General features: G+C 42.0%; 2 protein-coding genes across 2 annotated transcripts in view; both read left to right on the forward strand.

Annotated features, from left to right (window-relative positions):
* pus1 (pseudouridine synthase 1) overlaps window positions 1–3,237 on the forward strand; it is a 3,624-nt gene extending 387 nt beyond the window's left edge. Inside the window, exons 2-5 of the mRNA XM_042337376.1 lie at window positions 4–114; window positions 576–678; window positions 1,266–1,963; window positions 2,566–3,237. Of these exons, the coding sequence (XP_042193310.1) occupies window positions 4–114; window positions 576–678; window positions 1,266–1,963; window positions 2,566–2,604 (951 nt within the window). The 3' untranslated portion in view covers window positions 2,605–3,237. The remainder of the gene's footprint in view (window positions 1–3; window positions 115–575; window positions 679–1,265; window positions 1,964–2,565) is intronic.
* A 1,467-nt stretch (window positions 3,238–4,704) lies between these two features.
* ep400 (E1A binding protein p400) overlaps window positions 4,705–22,839 on the forward strand; it is a 45,882-nt gene continuing 27,747 nt past the window's right edge. The window contains 18 exon segments of the mRNA XM_042337377.1: window positions 4,705–4,758; window positions 5,393–6,719; window positions 9,656–9,769; window positions 9,895–9,982; window positions 13,590–13,709; window positions 16,481–16,902; window positions 17,327–17,635; window positions 17,859–18,044; window positions 18,272–18,412; window positions 18,907–18,988; window positions 19,116–19,150; window positions 19,271–19,343; window positions 19,428–19,517; window positions 19,892–20,011; window positions 20,230–20,400; window positions 20,403–20,434; window positions 20,586–20,763; window positions 22,058–22,194. Coding sequence (XP_042193311.1) covers window positions 5,424–6,719; window positions 9,656–9,769; window positions 9,895–9,982; window positions 13,590–13,709; window positions 16,481–16,902; window positions 17,327–17,635; window positions 17,859–18,044; window positions 18,272–18,412; window positions 18,907–18,988; window positions 19,116–19,150; window positions 19,271–19,343; window positions 19,428–19,517; window positions 19,892–20,011; window positions 20,230–20,400; window positions 20,403–20,434; window positions 20,586–20,763; window positions 22,058–22,194 — 3,594 coding nt within the window. The 5' untranslated portion in view covers window positions 4,705–4,758; window positions 5,393–5,423.

Raw genomic sequence — 22,839 nt, forward strand, 5'->3', positions numbered from 1 at the left:
AAGACAATTGAAGATGAGTTGGTTAAAGCTCTCGTACAGGCTGAGTGTATTCCTGAGAGTCACGGTGATGATATGAAGAAAATGTCCTTTCAGAGGAGTGCGAGAACTGATAAGGTATGTTATACTGTAATGTCTTTTTTATGGACATGTGAATAAAAGCTTTGGTTTGGTTTTGAATTAACCAAAGAACGAGGAAAAACTCACCATTGGTGGTTGAGCCTTCAGCCACTATGCCCTGTGAACTTATTTGCAAAGCCTCTACCTTGCTTCCCCCTCTCTCCCTGCCTCAAAATTCTCCCCCAAACATTTTTTCAAACATGTTTTTGGTGAACATCTGTCATTCTCCTCTCCTGCTCGGCACTCCGTAGCATATTTGTTAAGCGCTTTTAAGATGCCATTTCTGTACTGAAGACAGTAAATAAGTTGTTGTATTGTGCTGTCTGGAATTTTATTCTTCCCAGTAATCGAGTAAACATTTCACAGTACTAATTATTATTGTGTTTTAGAATTTGCAGTGGAGCTTTCCCTACAGGGATCCGAGGTTCTTCACATGATAATTACTGTTTGTTTTTCAGGGTGTTTCTGCTGCTGGTCAGATTGTCTCACTGAAACTCTGGCTCATCGATAACTTACTAGACAAGATCAATGAAAATTTACCACCGTGCATCAAAGTATTGGGTATGGTTATCAGCAGACTTTGGCCCTTGGCTATCAGAGTATTGCCTTCTTTTCATTGGTAGCACCAGGGCTTTATGCTTAATGAGAATAGAACAATTTCTGGGTAAAGATCATGTCATGGAAATGAAAAGACCTCTCAGCCCATCAAGCTGGCTCCTTTCAAGCCATGCAGATCCCACCCAAACCGTGGCTCTATCCCATAGCTCCATCTCCTAGAAAAAATGCTGTATAGATACTCCCAAGAATCCCAAAGTAAAAGCAGAATATTCAGCCCTGGCCTCCTTTCCTCCACAGGCATCACTACACAATGCCCAGTCCCAACAAAGATTGCTGTAGACCTTGGAGTATTTGAGCATGGGGATCCTACCCTTATCTGTTGTACAAATATGCAGTTTGCAGAAGTGATTGAGAAGCGATCAGGAGCAAGAATCCAGACTGATTTCCTCCTCTTTTCTGCTCTGTCTATGCGCTGAGCAATGAGCTAAAAATACATACAATTGTATTGTTGTATTTGTATCTTAATTTCAACTTTAAGGATCTGCAGTTAAGCTGCAACATGTTGACCTGTAAATTGCTTCTTTCTGAAGGATTGAAGAGGGTAACTGGGAGATTCAACTCGAAGAACACCTGTGATGCCAGAACCTACTTCTACATGCTGCCTACATTTGCATTTGCTCACAAGGACCGTGACAAGCAGGATAAAGAGTATCGTCTGAGCAAAGAGACACTTGAGCACGTGAACAGATTGTTGGCATGTTACAAGGGAACCCGCAACTTCCACAATTTCACCTCGGGCAAGGGTCCTCGGGACCCCAGTGCAAAGCGCTACATAATGGAGATGTTTTGTGAGGAGCCTTTTGTGAGGCAAGGTATGGAACTTGCTATCCTGAAGGTCAAAGGCCAAAGTTTTGTGATGCATCAGATAAGGAAGATGATTGGCTTGGTGATTGCCATAGTGAAAGGATATGCCCCTGAGTCCAAAATGCAGGAAAGCTGGGACGAGGAGAAGGTTGATGTTCCGAGGGCCCCTGGTCTTGGGCTGGTATTAGATACGGTGCATTTTGAAAACTATAACCGTCGTTTTGGTAATGATGGAGTTCATGAGCCTCTGGACTGGGCTGATGCTGAAGAACGTATTGCGGGCTTCAAAGAGGATTACATCTATCCTACTATTATTCAGACTGAGGCTGAGGAGCAATCAATGGCTAAATGGCTATGCACGCTGCCAATCCATAATTTTGATGCCACTGCATCAAGTGTTCAGGTAAACGAGGATGACTCGAAGGTAATTGAGATACAGACTTTGTTCCCTTTAGTATGTGGAGAAATAGTAAAGGACAACTTTCATTACTTTTTACCTAATTGTTGTCACTACTAAGAATCTTTCATCAAGACCTGAGCTAGTGGCCTTGGTCTTTGATTCAAAGTTATGAATGCTCAGTGCAGCAGATATGGTACAAACAAAAAAAAAGAAATGCCTGTAGCTAATTCTTTATGCTAAATAACCGGCTTATTTTGATTGTAAAATGAAAGCTTGTATAAATTAAAAAGTGCCTCCGCTATTTCTTCCTTGATAGCTGGTCCCTGGTATCTGTGGATGCTAATAATTGCTGTTCCATTTGATTATTATTCATTTCTACATTTTGTTTCACCTTTGCTATTAATAAGCATAGATATAATAATGTTGTTCTAGTTCAGAGTTCTAATGAAATAAATCTGAACTGAATTAAGTAGTAAAGTCAAAATGTTGGAATATTGTAAATATCCATCTTATATTGTGAAAAAAACATTATAAATACATTCTCCTTCAGAGAAGGCATTGCCTGATTATGTGAAAAGCAAATTTTAGGAATGCATTCTAACCTTTTTTTTGTCCTATACCTTCAGAAAACCGGTGAAGGCAGTGATGGAGATGATTCTGACTGAGTTGCTCGCTCAAAGAATGGACATTCAAATGTGGTTTCCAAGACAGCTGATGGAATGCGAGGATTGAGACTTCGCGATAGCAGCTGGAGTTCTTTCACTCAGGTGTTCAGACGTTTGTGGAAATGACCTCTGGCAAGTGAGAATTGGCCGGAAGTTTCAACTTTCACAAACATTTTAGAGAAGAAGCTCAATCAGGGACCAGTAATGGATTCTAGTATTTTCAGTTTTAAAACTTTTGGCCTCATTTTACTCTTTGCGTGTGTGCGTATGCTTTTGTTGCTGTTGAAAAGGATTGAAAGTTTTAACACACGAGAAACCACCTGCTAATGGACCCCTTAAATCATTATTTTTGTTAATCTTTAATAAAATTTTACCCATCTCTTTTCTATAAATTTTAATTTCTGCTGTCTGAATGCTGTTAAATGATTTGTACAAACTCAACAGAGGACATTTTCCATATGATATTGTTGCCTTAACTCCTCTCTACTTGTACTGATCTAATCATGTTTCTGATATCCTGTCTTCTAATCGGGTAATTGATCAGAGTTACAATGCAACAACATCTGTATTTGAATTCAAGCATTGTTGCTTTGCAGCTTTTAACTGAAGGCAATAAAATGGAGAAAATTCACCAAAGATACCTTTCGTGTGTGTTTTTCACCCTCCCACCGTTTCATCGCTACGAGTTTAATTTCAGTGCCATGCTGGAGTTTAACAGGCTAACGCTGATAGCCTGTTCACTTTGTTATTGGGAGCATGGTCTGGCAGGGATCCTGCTGTTTATCCAGCTGGGATCATCCTGCGCATTAGGACTTTGGCGTGAAGTGTCTACAGGAGTTGTTTGGCTCACGGTGACTGGTCTGCTCCTCAAAGTCCTGCTGATGAGCCAAGCTGGCCGGGGCTGTGGTACCAGTATCGGCCAGGGCAGGGCTGAGCCTCACATGGTGGGGAGTGGGTGCCAGGATACACACGCATACTGTAATATATACACACAGGATAACAGTACAACAACTTGTGTTTAAATAGCGCCCTTCATATATACATATACACAGACTAACTACATATACACACAGGCTAACAGTACACAATACATATACACACGGGATAACAGTACATAATACATATACACACGGGATAACAGTACATAATACATATACACACAGGATAACAGTACACAATACATATACACACGGGATAACAGTACATAATACATATACACACGGGATAACAGTACATAATACATATACACACGGGATAACAGTACACAATACATATACACACAGGATAACAGTACACAATACATATACACACGGGATAACAGTACATAATACATATACACACAGGATAACAGTACACAATACATATACACACGGGATAACAGTACATAATACATATACACACGGGATAACAGTACATAATACATATATACACAGAATAACTACATAATACATATACACACAGAATAACAGTACATAATACATATATACACAGAATAACTACATAATACATATATACACAGAACAGTACATAATACATATATACACAGAATAACTACATATAAACATACACAGGATAACTATATATATATATATATACACAGTATATACATACTAGCAGTCCATACATATATATACATGGATACATATATGCTGTGTATATACACACACAGGATATACAGGATAACAGTACAGATAAACACACATACATATACTGTATGTACACACACACAGAGTCACTACACACACAGTGCACACAGGTCAGTGACCAGCAGCTCCCGCGCTCTGACTGACATTGCAGCGCTGGCCCCGCCCCCCCCCAGGCGGCAGCCGCTCCCCATTGGTTCCCTCACACGCCGATCGCACGGCCGACGTCACCGGCGCCCCGACTTCCGGCGGCGGAGCTCCACTTCCTGTCGGGGAGCGCGGGGCCGCCATGTTGGATCGCGGAGTCTGAGCGCAGCCCCTCCGCACTCCGCCCGCCCGCCGCCGCCGCCACCGCCGCCGCCGCCTGTCCCCGCCGCGGCTCCCGCCGCCCTTCACCCCCCCCCCACCCTCCCACCACCCCTCTCCCCCCCGGTTCGGTCCCCGTCACCCTCAGGGCTAAACGGCAGCGGCTGGATGGCGGCGCGGCCGCGGCAGGCGCGCTGACAAGCGGGTAAGCGAGGGAGGGAGGGAGGGCCGCGGCAGCGCGCGCGCGCGCCGGCCGGTGCTGCTGCGGAAGCGCGACACCCCACACCCCCCCCCCCCACCCCCGCGCGCGCACCGAAGGCCGCGCTGGGACGGGAGCGCGCAGCGCGGGGGTGAGGGGCGCGCGCAGCCCGGGGGTGGGGTGGTGGGGTGAGGGGGGGGTGTGGGCCGCGCGATGAGAGCTGTTGACAGTTTGTAAAATCACAAAACGCTGAGACACCGCAGACAGTCCCACATCTGAAGGTTAATGTGTTAATGTGTTCGTCGCCCCGTGACCCCCTCTCCTCCACCTCCTGACCTCTGAACCCCCCCCACCACCTGACCTCTGACCCTCCCACCACCACCACCACCTCGTGACCTCTGACCCACCCCCCCCCTTGTGCCTCTGTTGTTCTAATCATAATAATATTGAATATTTAATAATCCTTTGCTGTTTGATATAGCGCCTTATCGCGTCTTCCAGACGTCTCAAAGCGTAGAGGGTGTAAAATGATTGCAACCACCCACCCCCCCCCACCACCACCTCCCTCACCACCCCCCCGCCCCCTCCCCCCCTCTCTCTCCATCCCTAAAGTGTCATTTTTTCGTTTCTCTCTCTTCAGGGCGATCTGCCTGAAAGCGCGTGCAGTGACGATGCACCATGGGAGCGGTCCGCAAAACGTACAGCGTTCGCTGCAGAGATCCAGATCCTACACGGGGGGCGAGGGCGACGAACCCGCCGCTCTGGCCCAGTCTCCCGGCCTCAGCCCCGTCCCACACACCGTGGCCAGTCCCTCAGCACCGCAGTCCCCAAGCTACCAGAAACTGGTCAAGAGCCGGAGTCCAGTGTCTGCGCAGAATGTGAATATAACACTTCAGAATTTGGGCCAGGTGATGGCAGGAAATCAGCAAATCACTTTGACGTCCCATCCAAATCAAAACCCAGTGTCTCCAGGGTATCAGTACAGCTCGCAGGCTGTAGGACAACAAAGGCGGTTTGAACATGGATCACCGTCATACATTCAAGTTACATCTCCCTTGTCTCAAATCCAGCCACAGAGTCCCACGCAGCACAGTCCAGTATCAATGCAAGCATTGCAAAATGTTCAGCGGACAGGAACAGCAGCTGCAGGATTGAACATGTGTAACCAAAGTCCCACCCGAGGATTTGTGGACTCTAATGTGCTTGTTCGACAACTCAATCTCAGCCCATCAAGTACAGGACACTTTGTCTATCAGGATGCATCAGGCCTTACTCAAATTACTTCTAGTGCCAGTGGTCAGTTACAGCTTACTGCATCTGCTTCATCGGCTTCTGTGCAACGAGAACGCAGGCTCTCACAGCCTCACTCCCATACTGGAGGAACCATTCACCACCTAGGACCGCAAAGTCCTGTTGCTAGCGGTGCTATGCAGCCTTTGCCTAGTCCTAGCCACATTACAACTTCAAACTTGCCTCCGCAGATCAGCAGCATTATACAAGGGCTTCATGGGCAGCAGATGACCAGATCTGCAAATTATGAAAGGACTGCCGTAAGCCTAGCCACAGTGGTAGGCCCACCACCTTTTGCAATGGGATCACCTCCACCTCCTTCCAGCCCATCACGGACTGCTACATCTGCTTTGTGTCTGGCTTCCAGCAACAATTGTGTCACAATTATGAGGAAACACTCAAAAAGGTTGGAAGAGATTCCACCAGCAACGCCAGAGATTGCTCAGACCAGAAAACAATGTTGGGAGCATCATGTGTCTGAAACAGAGACTCTGAGGGAGACATTTAAGGATTACTTGGTTGAACTCTTCTTTCTTCAGCATCTTCAAGGCAATATGATGGACTTCTTAGCGTTCAGAAGGAAACCTTGTGTGCCTTTGATGGCATACCTGAAACAAAATGATTTGGATCTCGAGGAGGAAGAGGAGGAAGAGCAATCTGAGGTTATTAATGATGAGGTAAGATATTCATTTATTCTTTAGTCTGAAGACATTTCCACAATTTGTGAATTTGCAGGGCGAGAGTTGCTATGGGTCCCAACCAATGATATGCTTTGGAATCTAGCAATTTGTTCTGCAGCCTGTTCCTTAGAGAGATGCAACTTTAAACAATTCATGCCACTACATTATGTAGATAAATCTTTGTAATTCATTCAAATGGAGGTTTCCTGCCCCAAAGGACAGGTAGACCTGTTGCTATATTCTAGCCCTGCATTTGACAAAAGATTTTTTAAAATAAACTGAGCCATTAGGGTCTGTTCTCGAGGACCCCCAAAGTTTATCCAGGTTTTTCTAAGACAAACTTCAGTGTCAGAACCATTTTCTAAAATTTCCATTTATTATCTGGACAAACCTTGCTAAGTGACCATTTATTTTCTAAGCTAGCAAATCTAAATATAAAAGAAGTTGAGGAATTTGTGACTGTAGTTACTGTATAACCATTTCAGAAAAATACATTTTGATTTCTTAATTTAATATTAGATTTCAATATTCCAATGATATTGGTCACAGAATCCGAACTTCAATACAGATTGCATTGATGTGACCTTAGCGTGTTTCAAATTGTATTATTACTGAAATAGAGAAGGTACCAACATTGATAAAAAGATAATTTAAATAATGGCCTTACATATCCAGATATTATAATTTTTTTATTGCCATTTTTCCAGTGAAAATGGAATTTGTACATTTCATATTATTTACTGATTATAAAATAATAATAATAATCCTTGTGTTTGATATAGTGTCTTATAACATTGTTGAGGCGTCTCAAAGCGCCTCACAGAATATACTGTAAAGTGAATTGACTTGTATAATTTGTGGGCAAAACGCGGCAGCCAATTGCGCACAGCAGTGTCCCATAAGCAGTCGTGGATTGAGTGACCAAATAATTATTTTTTATTATTTTATTGATTGGATTATTACCCCCGGAGAAGCGACAAACCAATTGACTAACAACCAGATTCCTAAGAAAACTTGTCCAATATTTTGCCCTGCCCGGGATTGGGTACACGACACATTGCTTATAGTTCACAATAACACATTTTAAACTAGACATTCTGCCACCATGTTTAATGTCACTTTCGAACAATAAAAAATCTCTAGGTGCATTTTAATAATAGTTCTGCACAGAATGATGATGGAAATTATAAAACATTACTGTGCAGATTGATTGGATTTATGACTGAATTCTGTAGATCTTGACTTTCAGCATCTGAAGCTGTGCAGCACTGACTGGGCACATTATACGAGGCAAAGATTAACTAGGAAATGTGAGGAATTCTAAGGACTCCCTCATAATGATCCATCACTCCTCGGAGTGATGGATATTAAGGAAGTTAGTAGAGGATTGAAGATATGGTCAAAGGGGAGATTCTGAAAGCAGGGAAAATGGTTTATAGAGGTCAGGATTATGGTGTGTGAGGTTTGCTCTCCAATGGGGGAGCGCAGGGAATCAGCCACAAGTAGCAAACTGGATTTGGAGGAATGGAGAGGAGAATCTTGAATTTATTTTGAAATGGGGAAATCCCATTGTAAGCAAACAGCACAAAACTGGTGTCTGCTGTCCTGTAAATAAAGGCTAAGTGGCTAATCTTACAACTTGAATTCAGTAGCTCCTGGTGTTACATTTGGTGTTGAAACAATAGAAGTTAGGAATCCTCACCATTTTTTTTTACATAAATATCCTCCTCAATCCATTTTTGATAATACAATTTCACAGAACATTCTGGTAATAAAAACCTAGACTGCTCTTGTATGACATTTGTTACATTTATGTAAGAACTTAAATATTATTCAGATATTTATCCATGTTTTATAAGATTTCGTTTTACACAATTGATGCGTAACTACTGAATTTATAGCAAATTATAAGTACTGCTCAAATGTTTGTTTTAATTTATGTGTGATGTTTCTTCATTGTCTTAAGCAATTAGCTTTGTTATGATTTTCTAAAGGTCTTTGTGTTACATTTAATGTATGACTTTTGCTAGGATTTGATTTGCGTGCTGTGTTAAAGCCACACGAAGGAAAATGTCCTTAGTTTATGCAATGTAGATTAAGGAGTGAATAATCTGATAAACTGTCACCACCACCTTTCAGAATCTACAAACTTTGTCACAGATAATATTTCAAAGATGTGTGCAGTACTTAGACATTGAAGAAATAACGTTTTACGATTTATTTTTGGCTTTTTCCCCATTTCCTTTAAATGACCCATTTAGGATAGCTAACTCCTTGACGAGGGTCTTGCTCAAAATGTCAAAACAAAATGTGGCAGAAGAGAAAAGTAACAGTGGGAATAGATTGCGGTGAAATTGAGGTCTTTCCTGAATGCCAGGCTCAGGAGAGATGATGCCAGTCTTCCACACAGTGCAGGACAGACACCCTGTTGCAAGACTGACCCTGGGTCTAATATGGTCCTGAGCTAACGAGAAGCAACGCACAGAACGTATTGACCTCAACGTGCATCATGTGCACGTGCAGCGCACAGGCAGTGACTTGACATCAGCAGCAATCGGACAACCCAGACAACCCATTTTTGCACGCACCGTTTAACACAAGTCCAATATAGTGGACCCAGAGAACCCGTACAGTTTCTCCCCTCAATCTGTTTTGCAGGCTTGCTGTAAGTATGTAAGTCCTGGACTAAAATTTTTAACTGAACTTTTCCATTAGTGTCGTTAATATTCCAGTATCCAGTTCAGCAAAAAAATATTTGTATTGATTCAAATTATTCTGAAAAAACAATTTTCAAAGCCTTTGCATTGACCCTTGGGGCAAGCGGCAGCAATCCTTCCTTGGTAGCTTTTTCCCTGGTCAGTCACTACCATTTCCCCCCTCAGACTTGATGTTTAGTAATGAACCTGTGAATGAATGCATTGTTTTTATTTAAGGTAAAGGTGGTGACAGGAAAGGATGGTCAGACTGGGACACCAGTTGCCATAGCAACACAGCTTCCCCCTAATGTTTCTGCTGCATTTTCAACACAGCAGCAGCAACAGTTTCAGGTAAGGAGTCCATGTGGCACTGACAGTATGTGAATCATTATAGCATCAGAAGGGGTTAAATCCTGTTGAATCATCAGACCCTGACCAATAGATCATTCTGATGTATGTTTTTTGTCCTTTCATAGCAAACTCATCAGGGAACCCCAGTGGCTGGCACTGCTAATACAGTGGAGATTGAAGCCTTCAAACGGCAGCAGGCATTTACTCTAACAGGTATGTTTCTTCTGTAAACTGTTCAGTAAGTGCTGTAATATGTCGACTGCAATACAACTCATGCCGGCCGGATAGTGAATGTTCCTATGACCCATTGGGATAGAGACACTGATAGTGTTATATGACGACTTGCTGTAAATTTCATTATTGTTGCACTTTTTCTCTTGTCTGTAATAGCATCTGAAAACTTGTAAACTGGTGCAACAAATTCTCTCGCTGCATGTTGTAAATCAGGGATGGCCAACATGCATTACGCATGTGTAGAATAGTCACGCGGGTCACAAGTTGGCCATCCCAGTTGCAAATGATAATTAATCGAAAACTGTAAATGCATTTAAATCAATGATCCGGTCTCCGTTCAAATGAATATAAACTAATTGAATATTGCTGTTACCGTTTCTGATGGTGTCACAAAATCATTGGTTGGATTATTGGCATAATTTGTTTCGGCACCTGTGTTTATTCGCTGTGTGTTCATTGCTTCAAAATGTTACAGTTAGACAAAAAAAACTAATTTAGCTAAACCATCACATTCCTTCTGGCTCCTATTCTTCCCAGGATTGTTGCAACTATTTTCCCTGCTGTAAAACCTACTCCAAGCTTGGAATGGTTCTGAGCCTCTACGTGGTGGCTCCTTTTTTTCTCTCATGGATTGCTCTCTGAAACCAGACAATCTCTTAGCCTTTTTTACTTTGAGGTTTACTGCTCATTTCTGAATGCTGCTATCCAGTACCTTGAGACTCTGAATTTACAGTTTAGTCTTTGACAGTGTTTCGTAGCTCTCCAATTGCAAAATTATTTTTCTCTTCTGTTGTATGACCTTTCAGCAAATTTTAAGTTACGTTGGTGGCATAAACAGACTCCTTATAACACAGGCCTCTGTGTAACTACAGCCCACTTCCAGTACACTAAGAATAACCGTTGTCTGATTCATCGGGATGCCACCAACTTCCTTCCTACATGTTGCACATGCACTGTAAGTGACATCAGCAGTGACCTGATGACCCAGAAGTTGGCCATTTTTTAGTGTGGGAAGCTGGCTGGCCATGCGATCGGTGACAACACAGGGACTGACCGGCGATTGCGCCCGTTATAAGGCTGGTTAAGGTTTTATGGTCCCCAGTTACCGCATTATACACAGACTGTACCATATGCAGAATTCTTCGCAGTTTGGTTTAGAGACGTTGCAGTTTGGTTTAGAGGAGGTGCAGGTTTAGGGTTGCGTTAGGGTATGTTTCCAATCTGTTATTTGTATAATATAAAACCGTACTTATTGAATTCCTTTTGTGTCTCCTTGGAATCAGTAAATGTTGTTCCACAGCTGTTACGTTCTTTATCACGTTGCTTGAATTCATTATTTCGCTTTATAATGTGATATTTGTATGAATTCACGTTTTTTTTCTTTTAAAGCTATGGCTGTATGGAAACAAATTGTTGGTTGCATGGGGCAGGCCGAGAACATAACTCATTTGTGCATGTGTGTGTTTGTGGGTGTGTGAGATTGGGAAGGAATCTGAAAAGTGCGCAATATTCATCTTAATGTACAGTTTAAATCATGAATTCAAGGTTGACCTGGGGCACCCGAAACATCGGAGTGTGATGGAAGAACTGGTGGTGGAAAGACTTAGTTCCAGACTATTGTTGTGAGATGAGAGGCTTCTAGTTGTGGAAGGTACAATGTGCAGGAAAAGTATCAGGTGATACTTTATCATTCTTTCATAATCTGGACTATTTGATCGAAGAAAAATCCTGCAACTGCAGTTGTTATTTTAACTTTAGCACATGCCCCCTGATAGTATGATGAGTGATTCTGAAATAGACCTTTTCTGGATTCCCCCCATTCCCGTCTTAATTTGTCAGTTAACAAGCAGACTTTGTTGCAACCTTTTGTTATATTAAGCTTCTTTCTTCCTGGTTGAAGTTACAATATAGCGTAGTCTCAAATGAACTGAGAGGTTTTGTAATCCACGGATCCGCAAAGCTTTTTGTACCTTTTTATTAGCTTAAGTTCGATGGGGTTTTATGTAAATGTAAGAGAATGCACAGATTGAACAATTGAAGTCCGTTGAGGCTTCGCAGTGGGAGGGTGGTACTCACTGCTCAGTTGTGTTTTCTGGTTATTGCGTTGTAACTTCAAATAACGGCCACAATTAAAACGAACCAACAGTGTTTGTAAATTAACCCGCAAGAGGCTACTGTAAGAAAAATGGTGGTGGTATTTTCCAGACCTGAATGTATTTTGGATATCTGGCTTGTGTGTATGCTATCAATTGTTTGGTTTTGTAGATTTTTGTAACTTTTTTTTAAAGGAAAGCATTAGTTGAAAGTGTTTGTAGATTGGTTTATTTTTTCTCCCAAGTATCCCCCAAAAAATGTATTGTCAATTATTGTCTTGAAAAATAGAGGGAAGGAGGTGGTTGAGATGGCTCAGCCTGTGATTATCTAATGGTCTGACCATGTGGCATCATGAAAATAGTTTGTTCGATCAATCTTTAAGGTTGATTTTAAGCAGATGTTGGGGCAGCAGATATGCACCAGGGAAAAGTTAGAATAGGATGTCTGAGTCTAATATCTTCGACATCTTTGCTGTAATGAAGTGCAGAAAAATAGTAGGTGTTCAGATTGTTCGGTCACGACTGCTCCTGCACAGTGCGTGTGATAGGTGAGGGAACATTGGCAGTGCCTCCTATATGTAGCATGCATGTGCACAGTGGTTAGTGCTTTTCTGGGGATCAGGGCTTCATTTATGAAGGGAGACGAGAAGTTTCGTTCCCCACTAAGAATGCCAAGAGGTGACCTGAAGGTGGTCTTCAGGAGATAATGATTGGTTATGTTAGGGTAAACCATTTTTAAAATGACACTGGTCAGTAATGAGACAGCGCAAGTTTAAGATGATCACAAAAAGAATTTGAAGAAAGGATAGGGCAAATGTCTTCACACAGAGGTTGGTGGAAATGTGGAATTCTTTGCCGTAAAGTAGTTGAAGCAAATTGCATCAATTGTCATAAGAGGGAGATAGTTGGGTGTTCCCAAAAGAGGATGTTAAAGGGTGTGGAGAGTGAGCAGACCAAGTGGGATTAGACTAGGTGCCGTACGTGGTGAAAAACATAGGAAGAGGTTATGTAGGCCAATATTTCTGTGCAGTGACAACCTATGAAGTGTCCAATGATATTTCTGAAATGTTTTAACTGGCAAAATCTTGAAGAGCTACTTTCAGCTATAACGCTGTGCAAATTTTGCCCGTGTTGCTACCTGGAGCACATGCCACAAGCAAGAGTGATTGAAATGAGGCACAGCGTCCCATTCCCTGATTAAAAGAAATCTGAGACTTTAAAAACGCCCCATTCACTCCTCATTAAAAAAAAATTCACTGGGCACCTGAGACCACAGTTATCGGAACGAGATTCAAAAGCGTTTAATTTCTGAATGCTTTTTCACAATTTTGAAAAAATTTTTTTTTTTTTGAAAAACCCAACATTTTGTGACTGCTGAAGGAATCTGCAGTTAACCTGAAGGAAAATGCTTCATTAGGTTTGTACCCTTTTTTTAAACAGTGGAATTTTTTGTTGCATATTGCGATCTCTATGTGTTTTGCTTTTGAATTTAGATCAGAGTAAAAGGCCACGGATAGAGGGTGGTCGCCATGGAATGGTTTTCCAGCACACAAGTGTGACTTTAGGATCTCCAGCTGTTGTTTCGCTACAACAACTTATGCCAACAGTGCAGGGTAAGAGAGACTGAACATATTTAATACAAGCTCAACATTTTGATAAGTGTCTTGTGTCATTTATGAAAAGGTTGATCTCTTTGCAAATAACTTTTTTTTCAAAAAAAAAACAACTTTTTTATTTGTGTGAAACCTTATCTGGAGGCACGAGAGGTAAATAGCTGCAAGTTCATCTGTCTTGGTAGGAAACTCAACTAGATGTGAATGTGTGCAGTTTATGCCTCCTGTGAGGCAAGGACATTTAAATGGTTTCTAATCCAACAAAGTCAAGTGTGCATGTACATTTCTGTGATGTTTAGAGGCTGATGTTTCTAACTGCAAAGTGTAAAATTTGTTTACAGTAAATACACCCTCATTATAATACAGTCCCCTGGAACCAAGTAATTGGTGTGTTATAAAGAGGTGTGTGCTGTATGTGGGAGTACTGGTAAAATAGGATACTGTGGTGATTTTGAGCTAGGATTCATTGCTGCATGCATAAATGCAACTTCAGTACTGTGCTTGTGTTTTTAGAGACAGGCTTTTTCGTGTAAAGTATTTAGACTTACGTTTAACATATAGTACCATGTGAAGTGTTTGTACATTCCTTCTTGGATAGTCTTTTTGAGTTTGGAATCTTTGCGCATGTTATCTGGCGAAGGGTTTATCTCGTACACGCTGATTAAGTCACTTCCATTGTGCTTCATAATTCGAAAGCAAAACAAACTTGCGTTTAATAGCGCCTTGCATTTTTATAATGTGTCAAAAGTGCTTCCCAAGAATTACTGTTAAGTTAATTGATTTTGTGGACAAACATGGTAGTGACTGTGAGCCAGCAAGGACCCACTAACAACCTTGAGGTAATGAGCAATTAATCCGGAAGATTGTTGGTTAGGAAACTGGGAGAAACTCTTTCCTTTTTTCATCAATATAATGGGTTCTTTAAAATGCACCTGAAACCTGGTAAACAGGACCTTAGTGTACGTCTCATTCGAAGGACACACCACTGATATTGCAGTCCCAGTATGGCACTGGAGTGTCAGCCTAAACTGTGAGCTCGAGTGAGGTTAGCTCGCATCTAAACTAAGTTGACACTGGTATAGAATTGTGGGAATGTGTTCAGTGCGTTTTCTTTCTTGAGTAACATAACACACTAAAGTTTGAGGTTGGTGTCTCTTTGCTGCTGCTGTACTTGAGTCCTAATTCCTACTTCGAAATCCAGGCACTCCTCCCCATTAGAATTGGATGTATTTCTGGTGTGTGATCCAGATGATCAATTCAACTGCCTTTGCAAACACCTTCTGCAATCACTGTCTGCACATGTCTGCATGTGAGAAAACTTGCCCATTTCTCTGCAGTTCCTCCAGCATTCTGCAAGGACTTTGGTTTCCAGTTGTGTTGGCTTAAATATGTTAGGAAATTATGCAAAGACGATGTTGATCGCTCAATGTGTTCTTTAGCACATGACAAATGCAAGAGAATTATTCAAGAGGGGAATATAAAATTAAATAAAAATCTAAAATATTTAATGAAAAATAAACATGTGTGCAATAAAATAAAATGGGTGCAAACCATGTTCAAGGGCCTTGGGATATCCTCCTGACGTGAAAGGCTCTACATAAATGTAAATTTGTATTATAAATTTGTTGCATTGTATCTGTGAGGATGAGTTCTAGTGAAAGGATTCCACAGTCCTGACAAAATAGGATTAGATCTGTTCAGGCACCAGAGTCTGTAACATTCTGTTGTTGTTAAGGGAGTTTAGAATTCTTCTTTTGGAAAACATTGAATGATGTGTTTTTGGGTACTACAGTGAAAGTCTTTAAAGATTTGTCTTGGGTCCCGAACCTGTCATGTTCTGGACTGGAGAAAGTACAGGCATTAAATGTGAGCGTTCAGATCACCACTGAGGCATGAGACAGGTCTGCAGGTTTTCCTCGAATCTTCCCTTCGTGTGTCCTGCTTTTGTTATGTTCAAACAAAATCTCCAAGCTGACAACCCATTGGCTTCTTGCTTTTAATAACACTTGTGGGGTTCCATAGTACAATAAACTGATAATTCGACCCTGGTTTAATTTGTCACTACAATTGCTGTCAATATCCTGACCTCATTTATTTATGTATTTGTACGTATGCATAACTCACCACTCCTGATAACTTGTCATTGAGCCCTTTTCCCCACGTAGTGAGTAATAATAATATATAACAATAATCCTTGCATTTGATATAGCGCTTTTCACGTCTTCTAGATGTCTCAAGTGCTTCACAGAATAGACTGTAAAGTGAATTGACTGTATATTTGAGTAATCGGGAGTTTACTGTTTGTTTGGCATTCCATTTAGACAGATTACTGTGGTTCAATCTGAAGTGTCTGCAGAAAATTAGATCGAAATACAAATACCACTTCTTAGCAACTTAGTTCTAGAAGTCGAACATTTTCATTGATGATCCAATATAATTGAACCGCTTCAAATCTGGTTTAGTTTAAGAGGGAGCTTCGTAACTGCACCTTTACTCGGATGCTTGAATTTGAGCAACTGTTTATTGCGTGTCATTGCCGGGACTTTATATCTTCAGTTATCTGCTCATTCAATAGATGCATTCATTTACTAAATAATAATATTCACAATAATAATCCGTGCATTTGACACATATGTCATTTTGTTGTTTGTTGTTATCACGTCTTCGAGAATACACTTTAAAATGAATTGACGGTATATTTTGTGGCCGAAATTAGAGCAATCCTCCCCCAAAAGTAAAAGATGCTGACTCTTTGTTTGGTATTTTCTCAGGTGGAATGCCTCCAACTCCTCAAACCCTACAGCTCGGTGGGCAGAAGCAAAACCAACAGCAGTATGATCCATCAAAAGGCCCTCCAGTAAAAAATGCAGCCACTTTGCACACGCCCCCACCCCAGCTGCCAGCTAGACTGCAGGCTTCAGCTCTATCATTGGCATCACTCCCTGCCTCCCTACAGTTGGCACAACAGCAAACTGAGGTGCTGTTGCAGCCTCAGACCCAGCTTCACGCTCAAACACAGGCCTCAAACCTTGCTCAGGTTAAGCTGCAGCCACAGGCAATGGGGTTTCCTCAGTCTCAGACTCAACTTCAGGTTCAGCTGCAGCAACAAGTACAAGCTTCACATCATGTCCCGATGCAAACTCAACCATCAGCACAACTCCAGCCCACAACAGGACACCATTCCCAACAGCAGGTAAGAAGAGTATGACCTGGAGATAATACAACATAGAATTCTAGAGATTTACAGAACAGAGGAGGCCACTTGGTCAACAGAGTCTGAACTGGTTCTTCAATCCCGCTGAGGAGGATATCTCCTAACTAGACAAGCAAAGGGAAAGCTTGCAGACAGTGTTTTCAATGGCAAGCTTTGGGGTTTTAGCTACTTTGAATTTCCATGTATAGGTGGGAACTCTGTTTGGTTTAGATACTCATTTGTTTTAACTATCTATAGTTAGAGTAGCGGATCTTAGAAAGAAAAAATTATATCTGTTCTTCTCTTCACTCCACTCCCCTTTTATCTCTAATGCAACTAATTGTAAGGATATTTATGAAAGAATTGGGAGACTTTCTGGAGGGAAAATATTTGAAGGTGTTTTGTGTACTTTCTTTTTCTATAGACGATGACATTAATGCGATCCACAAGCGATTCTGGCCAGGCATGCCAACGACTAATTGCCAACGCACAGCCTACCTCATCCATGTCACAAGTGACCCTTCCAGGGACAATATCTTCAACTGCTGCACATCAGAACCTGACTAACAGGACTTCTCCAGCAATCAGCAAACCTATGTCACCAATCGCCCAGCCTAAACTCACCAATCTCACCGTCACAGCAACACCAAAAACACAAACGCTATTGCAAAGTTCAGCACCAGGCACACAGGAAACCAGTGCCCAAGACAAGGTTGTTGAGCAAGTGAAGCAGGTAAGAGCAGCAGACTAGTGATTGTAACTTGGCTTCTTGTCTCCTGTTACAGGCAGGATTGCAAGTCGCAGTTCTGTCTTTTGATGACGATTGAAGCGGAAATCTCCTCGTACGTTTGCTGATGCAGTAGTTATTTTATATTGAACCAAAATATATTAATCTGAAAGTTCATATATCCCCCTCAAACAGACATGACAATCAATGATTTCTTTTGCATTGAAAGGAAAATCAAATACATCAACGAATTGCTGAACTTAGGAAGGAGGGTTTGTGGTCTGTGAGGAGGTTACCTCGGCTACAGGAAGCTCCACGAGCAAAGTGTCACTGGGATTACTTGTTGGAGGAGATGCAGTGGATGGCGACAGATTTTGCCCAAGAAAGAAAGTGGAAGATGGGCATTGCTAAGAAGGTATTTATGTCTGAGCTGTTGTAAAGGTTACTGATTGAGGTTGGAGACAGAGGGATAATAGTCTGATCCAATACACCTGTGTTCCCTTCAATTCCACCTTGAAGACCAAAAGCACTGTTCACCACAACTCGTCCTCATGGACCTAATTTTTTTTGAAAAACCTGAAATATATTTTGCGCGTTTGTGTATTCTGCAGAGCACTCAAGTGATTTGTTTCCCTTAAACAGCTTGCACGGACTGTTGTACGTCATCATGAAGAACAGAAACTGAATGAAGAAAAGGCTAAAAAGGAACAATGTGCCAAACTGAGACGAAGAGCCGCTGTGATTGCCAGAGAGGTGCAGCATTTCTGGTATAATATTGAGAAGGTAAACTGTGTAAGGTACCACAATCTGCCTAATTTTAATAACCCGTCAATTTAAATAACTCTTGAGTGCGTAAAACGACTGTCCTTTATTACGATGATAATTGACTTGCCTGTTGTGATAATAACCTCCTTCGGGATGACAATAACCTTCAGAAAGTTTTTTTTTAATTTGCAAATTTTTTTTTTGCAACGTAGCAACGTAACATCTGTGCTGTCACTGCAAGTTTATTTTGCACTCATCCCAGGATGTGGACAATGTTGATGTTCACCATTTATTGCCCATTCCTAGTTGTCCTGAAAGGCTGCTGTTAAGGCCTTGTCTTTATTACCACTAGTCCTCGCGGTGATGCTCCTGTGATGGTATTGGACAGAGAGTTATAGGATTTTGACTCCCGTGGTGATGAAGGAATGACGATGTATGTCCAAGTCAGGATGGACCATTGAGTTTTTAAATCATTTAGATTTTTTCGCTAAAGTTCTGGGCTTTCTTTCCAGGTTGTAGAAGTCAAACTGCAGCTCTATATGGAAGAGCAGCGGAGACGAGCACTAACTGTCCGCAAGGAGTCCTCCAGCAGAGGTCAGAAACGTAGCTTCTAACTGACTCCAATCATTCTGTGCAAAACAATGTTTCATCCTTTAAATTGTTATTTAGTGGCTTTAAACCTTGCATCATTGAGTGAGTACCGCATTTGTAATATTTTCAGGATCTTCAAGGGGCAAATCAGAAAAGGAGAGTGAGGTACGTTTTCAAATTGATCATTTCTATATTACACTGGCTAGAATATGATGTTTCATCTAAATAAAACGTCAGGGTATCACATGGTGCATTTTTAATGTAGGACACTTTTTTAATTTGTAGGAAATATCGAGCAATGAAAACAAAAGAAAAGCCAGTGTGTCGTTGCCTAGTGACGGGACTGCTGGGGAAGAAGGTTTGTTGTTCATAGTCACTCATTAATGAACATTTGGTCTGCCTGTAAGCTAATGTAAAATAAAATAATGCATGACTTCTTCAGTTGAAGACTGTGAAGAAACCATGGAGGAACAGGAAGCTGCTGAAGGAATCGTTGACCATCAAACTGAGCTGTCGGATTTGGCTAAAGAAGGTACGCTTCAGACTCAATTCAGTGTTTGAAAAGATAAGGTCTGACTGAAAAACATGTAAGAAATAAGTATTTTCAACCAATGTTTAGTTTGCTTGATTCTATAGTGATATATTTGAATCATAGAGACCTAAACTATAATTACAAGGCAACAGACTCCGCATTCAGGCCCACGTTGGTCATCGGGTGATTATGTTTATGTGACAGAAACTGGGAAAGGGCACTTGGGATTAGAAACTGGGGGAGAAGACACATGGAGAAGGTGCAGAGGGGGCACAATGGATTACAGACAGCAGGTTTACTTTATTGATCTCGATTAAGAAAGTGACAAACACCGAGTTGTAATTCTTCGATGTTATAACTTGACTTGTTCACAGCTGAAATTCCCCTGGAAGACTTGCTTCAAAAGTATGCTGGTGCTTATTCTGAAACCTTTGCCTGGCCTGGCGCAGAATCACTTGACAGTGAAGATGATGATTATGACGAGGTTGATGAAGGTGTGTAATACAGATGCCGTACTCTGCGCTGTTTAAGCCTTTGAGGATATTTTGAACCAATTTAAAACTAATTGGTGATCTCGGAATAATTCATTACTTATTCATTACTTATTCGAATAAAATTAACCTCATATTTAATGTATCACTTAATGCTCAAGTATATGCAAACAGAATGCAGAACTTGTGTAATTAAATTGAATGTGGAATTTCTGTTGCAGAATTGGAAGAAGAGTTTCATGCTGATCTGGCTCATCCAGAGCAAGACGTGACGATCGACTCGCTGCTTAGTGTAGACCAGTATCGAGGAGCAGAGAGACTAAATACAGGTCCATCTGAAGGGAAGAGGCCAAGAAAAGACATTGCAGAAGTTGCTGGTGCTGCTGAGTTGCTTCTCCAAAGGGCTTAGCTCGCTGTACAGCTCTGGTAATGCTCTGGGCTGCTTGTTCTCATGAGACAAAGATTCCACGAACTATTTTTATTAACATGCATTTGAAATCCAGTTAAAGCAGAGAGATGCAGTGATTTATTTAAAACACAGACCAAATTGTCTTATCTACTTTATTTTTTTGGAAAGGTGAAAAGCTCAACCCCTCTCCTGCTCCACGGAAGCCTTCGGGAGTACCAGCAGGTGGGGCTGGACTGGCTGGCTTCGCTCAACAGGAGAAAGTTAAATGGAATTTTGGCAGACGAAACTCGATTAGGCAAGACTGTGCAGATCATTGCATTTCTAGCTCACCTTGCTTGCAATGAAGGTGGGTTTTTCTGTTGAAACCATATCAGGGCTGAAATGTAAGCGTATGCTACTTCAAATAATAAATTCCACCCTCTAGAACTCCATACCGCAGCCCTTCAGCCACTCCCCCTCTCTTACCTCCTTCAAGACCCATCTCAAGACCCTCCTCTTCAAGCGGCATGTTAGCGTTCATTGCAAAAGGTTTAGAGTACAAGAGTAGGGAAGTCTTGCTGCAACTGTATAGGGCCCTGGTGAGACCGCACCTAGAGTATTGTTTGCAGTTTTGGTCTCCTTATTTAAAAAAGGACATACTTGCTCTGGAGGGGGTGCAGCTCAGATTCACTCGGTTAGTTCCTGGGATGAGGGGACTGACCTATGAGGATAGGCTGAATAAACTAGGGCTATATTCTCTAGAGTACAGAAGAATTAGGGGAGATCTTATTGAAACATAAGATTCTTAAAGGGCTGATAAAGTAGACACTGAGGGTCTGTTTCCCCTGGTAGGAGAATCTATAACCAGGGGTCACAGTCTTAAAATTAAGGGTCAGCCTTTTAGAATAGAGTTGAGGAAACATTTCTTCACTCAGAGGGTAGTGAATTTATGGAATTCACTACCCCAGAAGACTGTATATGCTCAGTCCTTGAACATCTTCAAGGCTGAGACTGATTTTTTAAAAATAGAGGGATTAGGGGATATGGGGATAGGGCAGGTAATTAGAGTTAGGTCTGAAGATTAGCCATGATCTTATCAAATGGTGGGGCAGGCTCGAGGGGCTGAATGGCCTACTCCTGCTCCTAATTCTAATGTTCTTATGACCGTGCCTGCAGTCACCCTCTTACTCCTACACTTCCACCCCTCCTGATCACCAGCTCGGGTGCGGATCCTTGACTGTCCAGCTCCTTGGGACGTCCTCCTGACGTGACAGGCCCTATACAGCTGTAAATTGTTGTTGTTGAAGCCTCTTCCTCCCCCATCCAATATCTCATCCAAAGGACTGCACACCGGACAAAGCGGCTGCTCCCAGTACTGTAGTGTCGCTGTGGACCGACATGGGGCTTGAAACCACATCCTCTACAACAATGAATCCCCGCATTTACATAGCGCACTTCATGTGGGGTAGCGTCTCGGAGCACGCCTTCCCCCAAAAGTGAGTGCTGCCAACTGAGCCATACGTTTGATATTGAAGACTGATGCAAAAATCCTTTTGTAATGATTATATTATGTATTGCTCTTGTTTTTTAAAAGAAATAAAAAGTCTTGTACCAAATGTGCTTTATAATTCAATGATGTTCTCTGTATTCGCTTGTCCAAGGCATCTGGGGCCCGCACCTTGTTGTGGTACGTACGTGTAAGATGCTCGATTGGGAAATGGAATTCAAGCGGTGGTGCCCAGGACTAAAGATTATGATGTATTTTGGCACAAGGAAAGAACGAAGAGGCAAGAGAGAGGTAACGTGACACGTGTAATGGACCAGAGGAGTTTCTGCTGAGCAGCTTTCCTCATTCATAGATTTGTTTGAGGCCCACACCTTTAATGTGGAGTTTGTGGCTCTAGCAGCATGGACGTCAGCCTCTCTGCCCCACCCACTCTTTGGAACTCCATCCCACAGTCCCTCCATCATGCTCTCTCCCTTTTCCCCTTCAAGGCAAATCTCAAGACCCTCCTCTTTGAACACGCCTTTGATCACCCTCTTACCCCTCCCTGTCCTCCACCTCTCCTGATCCCAACCCCCTAATCGGGCCCAAATCCCTGATTGTCCAGCGCCTTGGGACGTCTTCGCAACGTGAAAGGTGCTGTGTAAATATAATTTATTGTTTTGTGTTAAACTGTAGACAGTATCAACTTGTGCTTCATCTGCCACTTCTACATTGTCTCCACAATTCTTTGGAGGGGGTTGGGGCACAATGATGGAAGTAGCATTTTTATACCTCAACAGTCATTGAACAAAAAAATTGCTGTTTGTTTCTACGATCTCCCCTGTCAAAGGCAGAGGCTTTTAGATGCGTCTTAGTGTCGGACAGCTTTGCTGCTGGCCCTTTTTCATGGTTACTCTACCGTTGAGAAAAATATTGGGATGGATCTCAGTACATTGG

Source organism: Callorhinchus milii, unplaced genomic scaffold (genome assembly GCF_018977255.1).
Source record: "Callorhinchus milii isolate IMCB2004 unplaced genomic scaffold, IMCB_Cmil_1.0 Scaffold8, whole genome shotgun sequence".
In the NCBI taxonomy this organism is placed as follows: domain Eukaryota; kingdom Metazoa; phylum Chordata; class Chondrichthyes; order Chimaeriformes; family Callorhinchidae; genus Callorhinchus; species Callorhinchus milii.